The sequence below is a fragment of the Engystomops pustulosus genome, chromosome 1 (assembly GCF_040894005.1).
Source record: "Engystomops pustulosus chromosome 1, aEngPut4.maternal, whole genome shotgun sequence".
NCBI classification, from domain to species: Eukaryota; Metazoa; Chordata; class Amphibia; order Anura; family Leptodactylidae; genus Engystomops; species Engystomops pustulosus.
In genome coordinates, this window is record NC_092411.1 from 69,660,654 (window position 1) to 69,676,760 (window position 16,107).

Below are 16,107 nucleotides of genomic sequence, written 5' to 3' on the forward strand. Positions count from 1 at the left end.
ATACCATTAAACACTCAGGCATTTATTACTTCATACATTTTACTTGCCACTTGAGAGTAAACTTGTAAAACTGTGCGGCTGACAGGAAGGCAAGGCGTAATAAAGGGTAATGGAAAGGCCTGGTGACACAGATGGCGGTGAGGAGGGTGCTGCACTGTGTCTCTCCACTTTAATTGCATTGCTGATTTTTATGTTCGATTGACTACCAGTATTTTGTAGTAGATCCACAACAAATTTTTAACAGCCCAAGTTGACATACCCTACCCAAAAAAAGCCAAAGGAAAAAAACTGCATTTAAAAAAAAAAAAAAAAAAAAAAAAGGAAGAATGCCTATGCTCGGGGCAATGGGGCACATTTACTTACCAGGTCACTGGAGATCACTGAAAGTGTCATTTTCGTATAAATTGCTGCGTGCGGCGATTCACTATGATCGTGCAGAAATCATGAATCTGCCACTTCCCCACTTAGATCTGACAGAGTTCACCATCTTTTTTGTGGTGCACCTTTAACACAGGGCGCGCAGCACAATTTGAAAGTTAAATACGACGCTCAGTCCAAATAAGTCGGACTGTCCGACGGCACGCAGCCTAATTAGTGTGGCATGTAAGCAGCGCATCTGCGTCACAAAATGGTAGTGTGTGACACAATGACAGAGCAGACACTTCTTAAATACCATGTCATGAAGAACGTGTATAGTATGACTAAAGTGCATCGCAAAATCCTTCATAAATTTGCTCCAATGTGCCAAAACATGATGAGATGAAAATTCTAAATATAACAACACAAAATAAAATCAATAAATATAGCTCATCTCTTCACAAGATGCCGTCTTGAAAAAAACACAATGGCACACTCCAGCAGTTCAGCAATGGCACACTGCTCCCAAAATCTGTGGTCCTTTCTGGACATTTTACTCATCTTCACATGACCATTGCAGTATCATCCAGACCACAGCGTCATAGCCTATTCAACTTCTTAGTTATAAATAGTCTTTACAACAATGAAATGCAACAAGATAAGTGAAAATAGATAACATCACAGTTCTTCACTTGAATGCAAAAAAAAAAAAAAAAAAAAAAGGCCATGCATAAGGTTATAGTCCACTCTGCATCCTTGTGGCTTGTGACATTTGAGAAGTCCTCCTTTTTCAGGCAAGGACTTTGGGGGGCTTCACAGGCTGTGGCTGTAATATCACAGCAGCAGCACAGCAATATTCCGGCAGACGGAGGGGGGAGCCGGTGAAGCAGGGGGCTTGTGGCGTGTAACAGCCAAAGCCCACAGTCCAGAAGGGCTATTGTAATGCCTCCCAGAGCCCTTGTGGTCATTTTCATAAAGTTAAAGGTACAGAAGCTCCTAATAAACATATTGCTGCTGTTTTCAGCATCCATGATAGAGTCATGAAGACTACCAGAGACCAGCATTTTGCTCCTCACACCAGAAACACCAGCTGCTAAAGGCTTAGAAGTCCTCCCCATATCACCTAAAATGATCTGCCAGTGAGGCACTGTATCTTAATTACAACCATTTTTCTGATATGCAAATAAGTACTCAACTTCTGAAGAGATAAGTCAAGCTTTCTCCCCGGCTGCCAGTGAACCACACCTCCTTCCTTGACTGACAGCTCTGTCGCTCTTAAAATCACAACCTGAGCAGACAGGAAATCCTCTCCCTGCCCTTTCCAAAAAGCTGTCCCTCTCAGTTGCATGGTGAATTTAACAGTGTGTACGGAGTGGGAAACTGAACGCACACCCCACACCAATGTGGCACTTTTCAACAAAGGCACAGTGAGGAAGGGGGGGGAGTGAGTAATATTTTTTGTGCATGTTTTTATTGACAGGTTCCCTTTAAAGGAGTAATACAGCCCCTTTAATAACAACCTGCAAGTGGAAGGAGAAGACATTTTTCTTATTGTCTTTAATTGAGTATTTGGCATTTGTTGACAATACACCCCTTACTGATGCACATAAAAATGATACATAATTTGTAATTACTTTTTCAGCAGTAATTTATAGAACAAGTGACTACTAGGTTCATAGGGAGTTAATGTCTCTTGCAGGTAGCCCTTGAAGCAATATCACTAGCTTATGATGACATGCCAGGTCATTCTACATGACTTCTGTTTCTCCATTCAATCCATGGGTCATATCTCTGGACAATGTCTGCTATACAGTCTGCCAGACAGGCTCTGGCTAGATCACTGCTGGAGACATAAAATGAATGAAGACATCTCAGGTTAAAAGGCGAGACTGCTGCCTGGTTGGCTTACTTTTGAAAGACAAATATAGCCTCATAAAAATACTAGTTCTTAATGATTACTGGAAGCAAGGATAGCTTTGAGACAATACACACTGTTCCATTATTTCCTTGTATTGCCTGGAGTCTTGCATTATTTGCGGGTAGCTTTACATTCATTGAAGAGAAACCTAAACGTTAAATAAACATGGAGCTCATCTGCATGCAAAATGAAGGTTCACCGTATGTTTTCTTGGTGTTGACATCCAAAAGATGAAAGAGAACATCACACAGAACCTAAGCAAAGAGTACCCATGCCATGAGCTAGGCCCGGAGACCAACAGGCCCAGTTTTGAAAAATTGACAGGTAATACACCAAAAGTTGCATTCTTTTTATGTTTTTACACTGAAATTTTTTTTTTCATTAATTGGATACCAGATTCTGAGGCAAAAGGCAAAATTAAATTGCCCCAGTGTGCATAGAGTATAGTGCGGGACTGGGGTATAATGGGCTACAAGAGTTGGTTATCTTGCTGTACCACCCTCAATCTACAAAATCCCAATGTAGGATGTATCATCAATAAATTGTAATAATCCATCCAGTATTTTGATTCAACCTGTAAGAAATGGACCATAATCTCCAGTGATTTCTCCATTCACTTCCAATCTGGTTATTCTTCTTCTATTTTATGGTGTTAGAATCTGGAACCAAAGGATTTTCTGGTACCCTGGTGGTACCCATTCTACAGAAACGAAGATGGAGACTAGGAATAGGAGAAACTACACCTGACTTATGAGACTTATGCCAATATTTCAATTTAATTTTTTTATTAATTCTGCTTTATCCCACCAATGCAACAGCCACTGGGCCTGGCTCTGTACAATATAGATCTTCAAAATACACCTTACAGGCAACTAGTTTTGTCCAGATAGATTTTATGGTTCAATCAAGTTTATTGAACAGGACAAATGAAAAAAAAACAACAAATAAACAACAACAAAAAAGGACAATTATAGAGTGTGTTAACTCCAAATGGATTTTAGTAATAAATTATTTATCAAAGCATGCAATTTACAAAATGAGGTTAAGGCTTAGCATAATAAACTCCCATTTATTACTCAAACACAAAACCCCAAACTAAAACATGCAGAATAGAGTGAGTATGTGTTATATTTATGATGTTAGAGCTGTTATTGCCCTGGCTTTGTTTAGTAAGTACATGACGTCTTGCAAACAGAAAACAATTGCGTCTGACTAGAGCAGCTAGATTTTACTGTACTTACTGAAGCCAAAGCTGGGTAACTTGTAATGACATTTGTGAGAGTGACAGCTGGAATGCTGGGAATGACTTGTGCATGGAGAACAGCAGTGTGCCTCTGCACAGAAAAGCACAAACACAACTCAGTTTCCTTATTGGTTTGGAAACAAGAAACTGCAGATACAAAGCAAAAGAGTGAAAAGTAAAAGAGCCAAATTGAAAGGTCTATGTTACGGTTAATAGAGTGTTATGAATCTGTCTTCTTCACTTTACTTGGAAGTCTAAGAATGTATATTGGTAATAGTTTGCTTATTCTCTGAACTGAAGGAAACCCACATTGACAGAAGAATCCTGCAAGCATTCTCTACTTACTTCCCTCAGCAAACGATTAAAAAGTCAGATTAGATAGATGCGAATGTGTGAGAGCTACATTATTTCTCTATGAAGTCATACCACCGAGACATTTATGATGGATGTCTCTCTGGCTGTATCAGTATAGCATTATAAATAATCTTATATTTAAGTGTGCTACTGTGCCCTCCGAGAGAATTTATATCCAGAAACCATTAGGGGGAGAGAAATAAAATACCGAGGCGTCAGTAAGTCAAGATATTTCAACACATTCCAGATGATAGCATGTGACAACTGTTAGAGAGTGGGGATGAGCCTAACTATTTCCAATGCCTGAGGCATTAGTAAAATATTGCCAATTGTTATTAGATGTATGTATAAATTTGACACCATACAGGCAGATGATACCAAACAACTTCTCCTAAACCTAGCAAAATATATCCAGGTAATTCCCTTGCAGCTCTTTTAATATGCGAGTTTTAGTAAATAATTATACTGTAATTTCCCTCTGGGATTAAATTATCTCATTAATTATTTCTCCATGCTATAAATATTGTACATCAGTTATTCCTATAAATCTATATTAGTCAAATACGTAGCCAAGTGACCATACTATCGCAGATGACCGCTGATGACTAGATGCTGTAGACACAATCTTCTGGTCAAGTAAGGACTGTAAACAAATGGATCAGGGACTACACACCAGGGACCGGAGCCAGAGAAATGCAAGTATCCGTTACTCTTTATGTATGTTTGGATTTACAAGATAGGATGAATTCTATGATTTATTTGAGAAAGTAATACAACCTTTGGGATAAGTGACAAATATTTATGTTAGCCAAGACTATGGATAACCAACCATATGTTCTGTGCACTACCAACCAATCTACATGTGTGCACTACTCCTGCTCTATTGTATATCTGCAAGTTATGTATAAAGTTTGAGATCTGATGGACTAAATAGATTACCTTAACCTTTCCTCCTCCACAATGATCTTAAAAGTAATAGGGCGGCTGCTCTGCTTTTCTAATTTGTCTGTACATTGATTGTAACAGTGCTTTACAGTATAATCAGATACAAGTCATTTACTTTCTAGTTAATGCGATTGCTAAAATGGTTTTTATTGTCTTGTGTTTTCCAGATGAGTGGCGGGGTGGCGTATATGTACAATGTTTCCTCAAATACAAATTTAATGCAGTGGGTTACAAAGCCAATAAGGAGAAATTGTATATTTTGTCAATAAAACTCTCTGGTTTAACATTCATTTTTTTATTTAATAAATTTAAATAAAATGCACTTGAAGGTTACAAAAGTTTTCCATGACAGTGCCTAAAGATTTTTATCATATAGCTTTCTACAGAAACACAGTTTTTTTTTGTTTGTAAAAACAGTGGTGAAGTTTTGATTAGGGATGGATTGATCTGAAATTGGATGTCTAAAGGAAGACCTCCAAAACACTTAATAATAGTGGATCCATTTACAGTTTTGGCCTTAACTGCACAAGCCACACCAGTTTATATAAAGCACTTGCAAAAAATAATTCAATCATTGATCACCTACCTCCATTATACTCAATCCCTCCACACTGGAGCTGACCGTGTATTCTGCAGTTTCATGGTAGGAATCATCTATATGAGGACAAAATGGAAGTAAAACAGTTTTAAATATGATTAAAAACAGTTACCTGCTCATGTTTTATAAATATATCTAATTTATTAAATGCCAATATTCCTATTCATTTTACTTAACATGAATATATGATGAAGATGCATCATAAAGACACAGGAATCAACCGATCCAGTAGTCCTGGAACAAGATAATTTAGAGCCTTATGGTGATTTGGGTGAAGTAGTGGGACAACCAAACAGCCACGGGCTGAGCCTTTGAAGAACTGCTTTACCCCAGTGTATAATAAAAGGCTTAGTGTCTTCCATACTTTATGGAGTATATACCATATTATTTCAAAGTTTCACTGCAAATAGATCCCGGCACTGTAACTTTGGTAATCTTCTTATATTGTTATCCATGGCCTCCTCCCTTCTAAAATCAACATTTTTTTTCATTCCTAAATTATTTCAATATATAAGGGGCTCTTGGGGTTGTTAGCAGAGCCCCTCCGTGCTAAAGCTTCACATGTTGTTACACTGTGCAGGAGCACTTCCCCTTCCCAATGCATGTCAAAACTTCCTCTGCTGTTGTGGACCCACTTTGTCTCAAATACCTGCTTCAATAGGTAACGGCAAGAAATCCCACAGTGATTCATGAAAGACAAAGTTACAAGTATTGCCCTATTGTTTCCCCAAGACACCAAGCCTTTTAAGTGCAGCAACTGGGATGTTGTGTTACAGCAGCTCCATTTTGCTAAATATTTCAGAATAAAAAGTAAATAAGCACAAATAAAACATTTTCATTCTGTATTTATGTTTTGCCACTTTTTTTCTTTCATTACTATTGTGCATATCCTAATATTCATAATGAATACTATTGTATAATATCGTCATCTTGAAAAAATAGCAGCTTTTGTTGTCATTTCCAATGTTAGATTTTTTTCCTGACCTCATCCACTTCTTTAAAATGAGCATAGTAATGAACAGCTGTAACACTCCCACCTTTCTCACCTTATTATGTAATCTCAACACTACAATCACATTACACTAAAAACCTTCAGTGAAGCAAAGTGTGAAAATAAGTTATCACAGTATCAAGTACAACCATGACTCATTCTGTCCTAGTAAAGACTCTAAAATCCTCCCGTTGATGGGTACTATCTTTAGATAATGTGCAATTACTGCGCCAATGGATTGTTATTCTTTGCCCTCAAAAGTTTCAATAGAACTATTTTGGAGTAAATAAAAATGTATTAAGGTATTAAGATTAATTCTGAGGGTGCATGTACAAATTGCAATTGTTTTTGGCTTTTGTTTCTGGAATAACCTCAAGCCACAAGTAAATTAGTAGAGTAACTTTTAGGAAATGTTATGATAAATAGTTCATGTTCTAAAAAAACCAACAAAACTAAAGAAGCTATTGAAATGTTTTACCACTATTTGTGGCATTCGCCAGGGTGAGGGGTGATAGGGCTCTAACTAAAACGTGCCGTTTGTTGGGTTATTACAACAGTGAGGTTAGAGCTGAGTTCGGCCGGCAATATATTGAGTAATAACAGAGGAAATTTCAGACAGAGCAAGTCTGAGAGAGACAAATTAATAGTGAGCTATCAGAGATCTGTAATTTTAAAACACTTTTGTATATAGTGCACTAGACCAATAGGAACTAACTCTTAAGCTACATTCACACGATATATGCCCGCCGCATACATCGGCGCCGGGGAGAGGAGGAGGGGGAGAATGCCACTCAGCCCCGTCCCTCTCCATAGCTTAACTAAAACCCCGGCGCCTTACTCCGTCGAAAGATAGGACATGTCCTATCTTTCTACGGGCTATGGAACAGTAGAGTGCCGCACGTGTGCGGCACCGTGAGGCCATTGCGATGTATGGGGGTCGTATATACGCGGTATATATGTCGGCAGTATATACATCCCCCATACGTTCGTGTGAATGTAGCCTTAATTTAATAAAGGTAAAGTTTTATTCAGTAGAAATGGGCTGAAAGGTGCTGCTAGTCGGCATATATAGGGATTGAATTCTGATTATTATAACAGATACACTATATGTCATACATGCGTGAAAATGTAATGGCTAGCATCAATGGGACATGATAGGGGTCAGATTTTCATGGATTTTAGTATTAAAAACAAGGCAATTATAAATGCAGTTGTAGGTTACTTTATTTTTTTATGAAGAAAATGTCTTAACTGGTGAACAATGCACAGATTTCTGCTTCATGTATTCTATGGTATGAAATGAAAAAATACAGTTATAATGTAATCACTTCAGATTTGTACTTTATCATGTACAGAAAAGTGGCACTGAATATGGGCATGTAAATGGGGGCCCTAACCTATTTTTGAATATGACTTTTAACCTCTTAACCTCTTAACGCTCAGCGTCCGATATATCGGACGCTGAGCAGATGCCGGTTCAGCTCAAGATTTGAGCCGAACCGGCATCGGGAAACACGGGGTGCCGGCTCTGACTGATAGCCGGCACCCCAGTGTAACACCCGCGATCAGAGTTGTCTCTGATCGCGGGTGATTAACCCGTTAAATGCCGCGGTCATCGCGACCGCGGCATCTAACTTGCATCTGGGGGGTCTTTCCCCCACGATCGGCCCCCCCGAATCATTTTCGGGGGGCACCGATCGTTGCTATGGTAACACTGGGGTCCGATCTGGACCCCAGTGTTACCTGCAGGAACTGCCGGTAAGATGGCGTCTGTGACGTCATCTTACTGGCAGAGTGCCACCCTATGCAAGTGCATAGGCTGACACTGATAATGCCCTGCAATACATAATTATTGCAGGGTATTATTATGAACAAGCAATCAGATGATTGCTTGTTCATTTCCCATGGTGGAAAAAGTGAAAAAGTAAAAAAAAAAATTATTCAATAAAAAAATAAAGTAATAAATCACCAAAAATGCCCAAAAGCCCCAAAACATATAAAAAGACATATAACTAAAAAAAAAAGTCTAAATCATAACACAAACCCCACATATATAGTATCACCGCGTCCGTAACAACCCGTAGAATAAAAATAAATAATTATTGAACCCGCACGATGAACGCCGTAAAAGAAATCTGTTATAAACCCTCCAAAAATTATGATTTTTACCTATTCAATCCCACAAAAAATGCTATAAAAAGTGATCAAAAAAACATATGTACTCTAGAATGATACTGGTGCAAAGTACAACATGTCCCGCAAAAAACAAGCCATCAACCAGCTCTGTAGCCAAAAACGTAACAAAGTTATGCCACTTGGAAGATGGCAATACAAAAATGATAGATTTTTCCCCACAATAGGGTTTTATTTTACAAATTTAGTAAAACGCAAGAAAATATATTCGTGTCTGGTATCCCCGTTATCGTATCGACCCATAGAATGAAGATAATATGATTATTAGTCTATACGGTGAACACCACAAAAAAAAAAGTAAAAAAACCAGTAGAGAATTGATGCTTTTCTACTCCTGCCCTCAAAAAGAAGTTCCTAAATTTTCAACAATAGGTGATACCAACCCCAAAATGGTAACAATGGAAAAAGCATCTCATCCCGCAAAAAAAATGCCGTCACATGACCCTAATAGCGCAAAAGCGAAAATTTTACAGCCTTCAAAAGAGGCCAATGAGGAAAGTAAAATCCTGGCAGCTGCAGGGTGCTCCTTCCCTTCTGCGCCTCACTGTGTGCCCATAACACAAGTCACGGCCACATGTGGGGGGTCGCTGCACTCGGGAGAAATTGTAGAACAAATTGTATGGTGGGTTTTGTATTTTTATCTTTTGGAAATGTGTAAATTTTAGGGCTAAATGAACGTATAACCGGCACAATTTGACTATTCTAAATTTCGCCTCCATTTTGATGTAATTACTATGAAGATCTCAAGGGGTTAACATTCTTCGTAAAATCTGTTTCTGATAGCTTGAGGGGTGCAGATTTGAAATTGGGTTGGTTATATGGGGGGTTTTGATGTTAATATGTAAATTTTCATTCAAAACTGTATTTATCCCCAAAATAGTCAATTCTGAAAATCCGGAAAAGCGCTATTCGATTTGTAAGCCGCGTGACATCAAAATAAATTATCCAGACATTTCAAAAATGGTGAAAATGTAAAGTAGACATATGGGAAATGTTATTCAGCTATTTATTTAGGTGGTAAATCTATCTGCCTGAAAACGCAATGATTTCAAATTTCAAAAATGGCAAATTTTTCAGAAAATTCATCATATTTTCTTTTTTTTGTAAATAAACGCAAAACTTATCAGCCAAAATTTACCACTAAAATGAAGTACAACATGTGGGGAAAAAACAATCTCAGAATCGTTTTGATAAGTAACAGTGTTCAAAAGTTATAACCATATAAAGCGACGCAAGTCAGAATCCAAAAAATCGGGCTGAGCCTTAAGCTGTAAAATGGCTGCGTCCTTAAGGGGTTAAACAAATATTTTATCTACAAAATGTAGAAAAAATTACAAAACTCAATACAGCTATTATTTTGGATTTAGGCTTGAAAGTTCAGAAGAAATTCAACCATTCATTCATTCTTTCTTTACCTTGTAATTCGTCTGTCTCTGCTGTTTCAATCTTGTCCATGAAGTCATTTGAGCTCCATTTTGTGATTTCTTTAGGCAGAACATCCTCATTATCTGACAAATCTTCTAAACACAAGGACAATAAAGAAATCCAAAAATAAAGTTAAATCATGTGCAAACTTCATATATGTATCAGAGAGAGAGAGAGAGAGAGAGAGAGAGAGAGAGAGAGTTGTAGCCTAGTGCTTAGCCCCTTTACAAAGCGGGGAAAATAAATCTATAGTCACCAATCACACTATGTGATGTTACAGGAACTGAATGGAGCCTTGTTGATCTGCACTTTCTGATTCAATGCTTAAATCCCAGGGACTTGTCATGATTGCAGAGAACCCACCCATTAGGTCAATGTTACAGTAAGTGTTTGACCCAACATTTAAAAGCCTCTGTGTTTTTTATTTATTTTTCCCCATTTATTGGAATACCCCTTTAGAAGATAAAGATTTCGTAATAATGAATTACCTTACTTAATACACAATGTCATCCTACACTGAACAATTTTTTTTTGAAGCATTAATTTGTTTGAAATATCAGGCCCCAGTAGTTACTATGCCCTTTTATGCCTCTAAGAATGTTAGGTAATGTTATAATATATTGGTGCTAGATATTAACCCTGGACTGAACCACAAGCTTACCGCTTGCTAAAGGAAAGATTTTGCTAATCCTGGAAAACATCAAATGCAAGGTTCTAGTATCAAAAGCACAGAGCACTGAAGTATAAAAAGTATCTACATATACCAGTGCCTTGCAAGCAAATCACAAGTGAAAGCAACACATACAATGCATTCGGTAAGTCTTGTTGGAACCTATGGTGATTTAGACTCAGTATTCCATAATAAAAATGTGGATGAGAAATTTCTGGAAATTTTGTTTAAAAAGAGAAAATAAAATGTCCCAAAATTTAGCTCTCACATTTAAAAAAAACTTCTTTGACATTTTTATACACCGTTATTGGAGTCTACTTATTGTAAATTCAGTTAACTGGACATTATTTGGAAATACACAACCTGTCTATATTAGGTCTCACTACAGCTAAAACTAAACCACATGGAAGAATTGCCTGTAGAGCGCATTGGATTTTATAGAGGCATAGATCTGGACAAGAGTACAACATTTTTGCTCCACCAAAGTGGGCAAAAAGTGGGCAAAGTGGCCTCCATAATTCCTAAATTAAAGAAATTGGGAAAACCAAAACCCCTTCAGGAGCTGGCCACCCCACCAAAACTAACTAATCAGAGAAGTAAGACCTTAGAAAAAGAATGTGACCAAGACCCCAATGATCACCGGTTTTGAGCTACAAAGATCCTGTGTGGCACTGGGGTAAAATTCACATTTATGATGAAACTAAGACTGAACTTTATATCTTCCATTCTATAAGCGTGATTTCTAGAGAAAACCAAACACTGCGCATCACCTACTATCTTCAGGGTAGCTCACTGGTGGCAGTACCACGCTGTAGGATTGTTTCTTAGAAAGTTGCAACAGAGAGACTGGTCAGGAATGAGGGAAAGTGGAAAGAAAACTTGATCCAAAGTACTCTTGACCTCGCATTGAGCCAAAGGTATATGCTCTTCCAACAAGACACTGACCCCACAGAGCCAATACACAGCATCGCCTTAGGGACAAGGAATAAGGAAAGGAGTACTGATAAGAGATTACAGCTGGAATTGGAAATTGGTGGCACTATTTAGACACCGCCCATCTGCATCTCACTAGATATTGATCTTTAGGGAGTCTATTTCTCAGGAAAAGGTAAATAAAGAGCCCTAAACAACAATCTTTTAGTTTTTTAATGTACTGTTAAAGCTTAATTGTTTAACATGCTTACTGAAGCCTGTAGAGTTTTTAATGTAGCAATTACTCTACCCAATGCATGGTCAGACCTTCTGGTCAATTTGCTGGGATGTCCACTTCTGGACATAAATATTTTCCTGTTTTTTTTCACAGCTTCTATGTCACACAATCATGAAAAACAGTGGTGTTAATAGAGCATAATAAAGGGCGACTTATTTCCCTTGTTGTTGTTGCTGATTGCTGCCGTTGAGACAAATTTTAAAAATTGCCTAAAATATTAGGGGGGATTTCTGGAAATAATATGAGTGCCAAAAGGCGATTTTCTCTTGACACAAAGGGACACATTGGGGCAGATTTACTTACCCGGTCCGTTCACGATCCAGCGGCGCGTTCTCTGCGCTGGATTCTGGTCCGGCCGGGATTCATCAAGGTAGTTCCTCCGCCGTCCACCAGGTGGCGCTGCTGTGCTGAAAAGCATCTGAACGCACTGGAGTTCACCGACCCGGACCAAGTGAAGGTGAGCGCATCCCAAGCGACACATTTCTTTTTTTAAATGCGGCGGTTTTTCCGAATCCGTCGGGTTTTCGCTCGGCCACGCCCCCTGATTTCCGTCGCATGCATGCCGGTGCCGATGCACCACAATCCGATCGCGTGCGCCAAAATCCCGGGGCAATACAGGGAAAATCGGCGCAAATCGGAAATATTCGGGTAACACGTCGGGAAAACCCGAATCGGGCCCTTAGTAAATGACCCCCATTTTCTCCTTTGCTGAAAGAAGTGATCCCTGTCATAACCAAATGAAGGTAAACTGTATTTAAGATGTGAAATTGTAATGAAGCCCTAAAATTTTATTTAACTTTTTTCCACTGGAGAATTCTTTGGGCACTTTTCCAATGTGAACCAACCAAGTACATCAATAATATATAGTGTAACCCAAGGACAGGAACCAAAATACAGAATCAGATTCTTGAGCACTTACCATGAGCATCAAAAAACTCATCATCTGAGCTTTCATCCGAGTCCCTGGCTATGCTCTGCATCCTCCATTCTGATATACTGTGCCTCGATGGACTAGCTGTGAGTGACATAAAATGTGTCAGAATCGTTATAACATGCAGGATGAAATAAACAAGCATTCATTTATTGATAATCATTACAACAATTCTATTTTACAATATATGCCTAATTATTATGCTGAGTTTTACGTGCCAGGCCATGAAAATTAATACTTTACTCCAGAATCTCCGCACAGTATAAATTTGTTAAGTCTAAAGAAGCATAGCTGAATTTACTATAGGGTCTGCCTCCTAATTTAAACCATGTGCCCTACATCTCAGTTCCCAAGGGCTTTATGACACACTAGGCCCCATGATTTGTGTGGTGGACAGATACATGTGCATATTTGTACAAAACAGTCTTCATAAATAAAACATACTGTATATGTATTATGTAAAATATAGCAAGAAGGGTAAGGTGTAACCTACAGAACATACCTAATCAGATCTCTTTCTTTGCGCACATACTGCATAATAGCTATATATGGCTACTAGAAATAATGCAACAGCAAAGTACCAATTTCAACAAATGGAAATCCCATTACCTGGTTGAGGCTCATATAGTAAAATGGCACTAAAACAATCCAGCAGTGAACTAGTTATTCTTGGGCTGTCCTTGCTATCTACATAAGCCTCATGCTGCTATGCGCCTGCATTCTTACCATCTATTCTCTGGAAGAAAGGCAGCAGGGAGCAAGTGATGTGCTCTACTTCTCCGCTCATGCATATCAATTCTGAATCATAATTCACCTTTCAAATGCAGCCTGTACAATACAAGTCACGAGCGGCTGAATTAGACTCTACAAGTAGGCTGTTCAGTCCAAGGTAAATTGGAGTTCTACTCTGCATAGGTTCATGTACCACAAAATTTAGCACAAATGGTCCGTTTTATACATGTCAGGCCTTTAAAGAAATGCAATTTACTGAGTACACACAGTTGATTTGGATGCTTTATGATTGATAGAACTGATATAATGAAGGGGTCAATGTGTGAACAAAGTGAATAAAATAACAATGGGTCCTGTATTTTCACTGTATTAAAATGGATGGTCAATTAAACGTTAACAAGGTAAGTATAAAGTCCTAATAGGGTTACCTATGTTATGCTTACCTTGTTAAAGGTCAAGCGCATCCACACACCCCAATGACATGTCAGCAGTTATGATGTAGGGGGTGTGCATAGAGTAATGAATACACAGACCCCTCCATCAGCCGGAATCTGGCAGGACACAGGATGTCACAGGAGGTACAGAGTCCCTTAAGTTTAAGGGGTTGGACACTAGTTTCAAACTTTAACAGGGCAAGTACATCATGGGTGAATCTGTTAGGCTCCTGTACTCACCCTGTTAAAGTTTGAAACTAGTGGCCAACCCCTTAAACTTAGGATGAGATAAGGAAGATATACAGCTGCTTCAATGTTACAATGTGGGGGGGGGGGGGTCATGCCGTTTTTTATGTTAAAAACTACTTAATAATATTTATTTATCAAGTGGCATGTATAATATTACATTACAGAGTACAAAGAGTCATATATGGAGCAATAGGAGTGAAGGCCCTGTCGTCTATTAACTACTTGGCTTAAAACAACCTTATTAGGACATAGGGTCACAGATTACAAAATTTGCACTTAAAAAGAAATGATGAAAATATGTTGCCTCTGGAGTAATCGGACATTGAGTTAATATCTGCTTTTGACACAAATTTGTAACCACTTGCAAACACCCCATCCCCCCTCCCCCCTAAGTAGAAAACCACATATTTCTACATGGTATGCAGAAAAGTATTCTACGCTCTCTATTCCTCCATTTTCCATTAATCATGCATAGAAAAGAATCCAAGATTCTCTGCAGCTTTGTACAACGTTCATGTATCAAAGTTCATCTTAACTGCAATGAAGTGGCAGTCATGTGGCTATCTTGTCCCCAACTACAAACTACAATGTTAATAACGGAGTCATAAGAAATGTCTCTAGTTACTGATGAGGACATGGTGCTTGAGGTGTGGCTGTGGGGGCTGTTACTATTTTCCATGACATTTGTAAACAATTTGTTGCTTACTGCTGGTGACAAGTTAAAAGCCTTGGAGATTTAAAGGGATTACACTCAAAATTGCATGGCTGGTGATGGGCAATAAACAAATTGTTAACATGGTAATAAAAGAACAGAAGGCATCCATGGGTGCGCAATGTGCTCCATATCACTGTTTCTACAAATGCCACACAAGGTAGAAGCTTGAAAACTTGCCAACACATGGTTGCCCAAAAGCATTTTATTAACATTCCCCTGCTGATCCCATGTCAGCGCTTCCTTGGTACCTTGCAGAGTCCATCTAGCTCCAACAATGTTCAAATAAACATGAACATCCCAGCAAATCACTAACCATAGCAGTGACCTCAGTGGTGTCAAAACATTATTCTACAGTTGAATGATTGAATGCAGTGGTCAAATGTTGACCCAATATGTCATCTCATTGCTGGAGCTGAAAGAATAGACCGGGAGGGAACCAAAAGATCACCAATACAAACGAGGCAAAGGATTGGTAAATTCAGCATAGCACCTTTATACATAGATTATATACAAGTTGTAAAATAACTTTAAGTTTAATGGGTTTTTTTCAAGCCACTAAATTTTAAGTCATATCATTTTTCATTTAGACCGTTCAGAACAGGTAAAGTTCTTACTGAGGTTTGCATACAAAAAAAATTATTTAAAATATTATTGCTATGAAAAACTGATCATCGTACCTCCTCTCTTTGATGATCTGGATGATCTAGAAGAAGTGGACCACTGCTTGGTTAGTCCTCTTCCAGACAGTGACTCAGTCATGCCGCTTGGTTCATCAACTGTCTCTATAGATGTAATGACCTTAGTCTCTGTATCCTTCTCACCAGGGGATTCTTTGGCTCCATGCTGTTCCGTCTCATTTTCACTTAAACTAAACTGGGCCATTTTCTGGGCCAACATCAGTTGAGTTTCTTTCTCCAATTGCCTGATATCTTCAATGGTTAATCCCCACCATTCATCTTGCCAACACCAGGCTTGCCTATGTGCTCTGACCATAACTTTCCGTAGACCTATTAATTAAAAAAAGATAAGGCCAGTTACCACATCTGTGTTACCATTTTTAACAAGTAGTTATCACCTTTCTTCTCTACCCTCTATCGACTCTCTCCTCTCCCTTCTGGTTTCTGGAGAGGACATGTAACACC

The 16,107-nt window shown here is 38.5% G+C and overlaps 1 protein-coding gene across 13 annotated transcripts in view; it reads right to left on the bottom strand.

Moving 5' to 3' along the window:
* PITPNM2 (phosphatidylinositol transfer protein membrane associated 2) overlaps window positions 1-16,107 on the bottom strand; it is a 202,802-nt gene that overhangs the window by 53,778 nt on the left and 132,917 nt on the right. For 8 of the 13 annotated variants that reach the window (XM_072144160.1, XM_072144187.1, XM_072144174.1 and 5 more), the window contains 5 exons: window positions 15,643-15,972; window positions 12,824-12,919; window positions 10,015-10,119; window positions 5,404-5,471; window positions 3,517-3,609 (listed from right to left, as the gene is read on the bottom strand). In XM_072144160.1, coding sequence (XP_072000261.1) covers window positions 3,517-3,609; window positions 5,404-5,471; window positions 10,015-10,119; window positions 12,824-12,919; window positions 15,643-15,972 — 692 coding nt within the window. The remainder of the gene's footprint in view (window positions 1-3,516; window positions 3,610-5,403; window positions 5,472-10,014; window positions 10,120-12,823; window positions 12,920-15,642; window positions 15,973-16,107) is intronic. The other 5 variants (XM_072144181.1, XM_072144201.1, XM_072144223.1 and 2 more) reach the window with 2 other exon arrangements.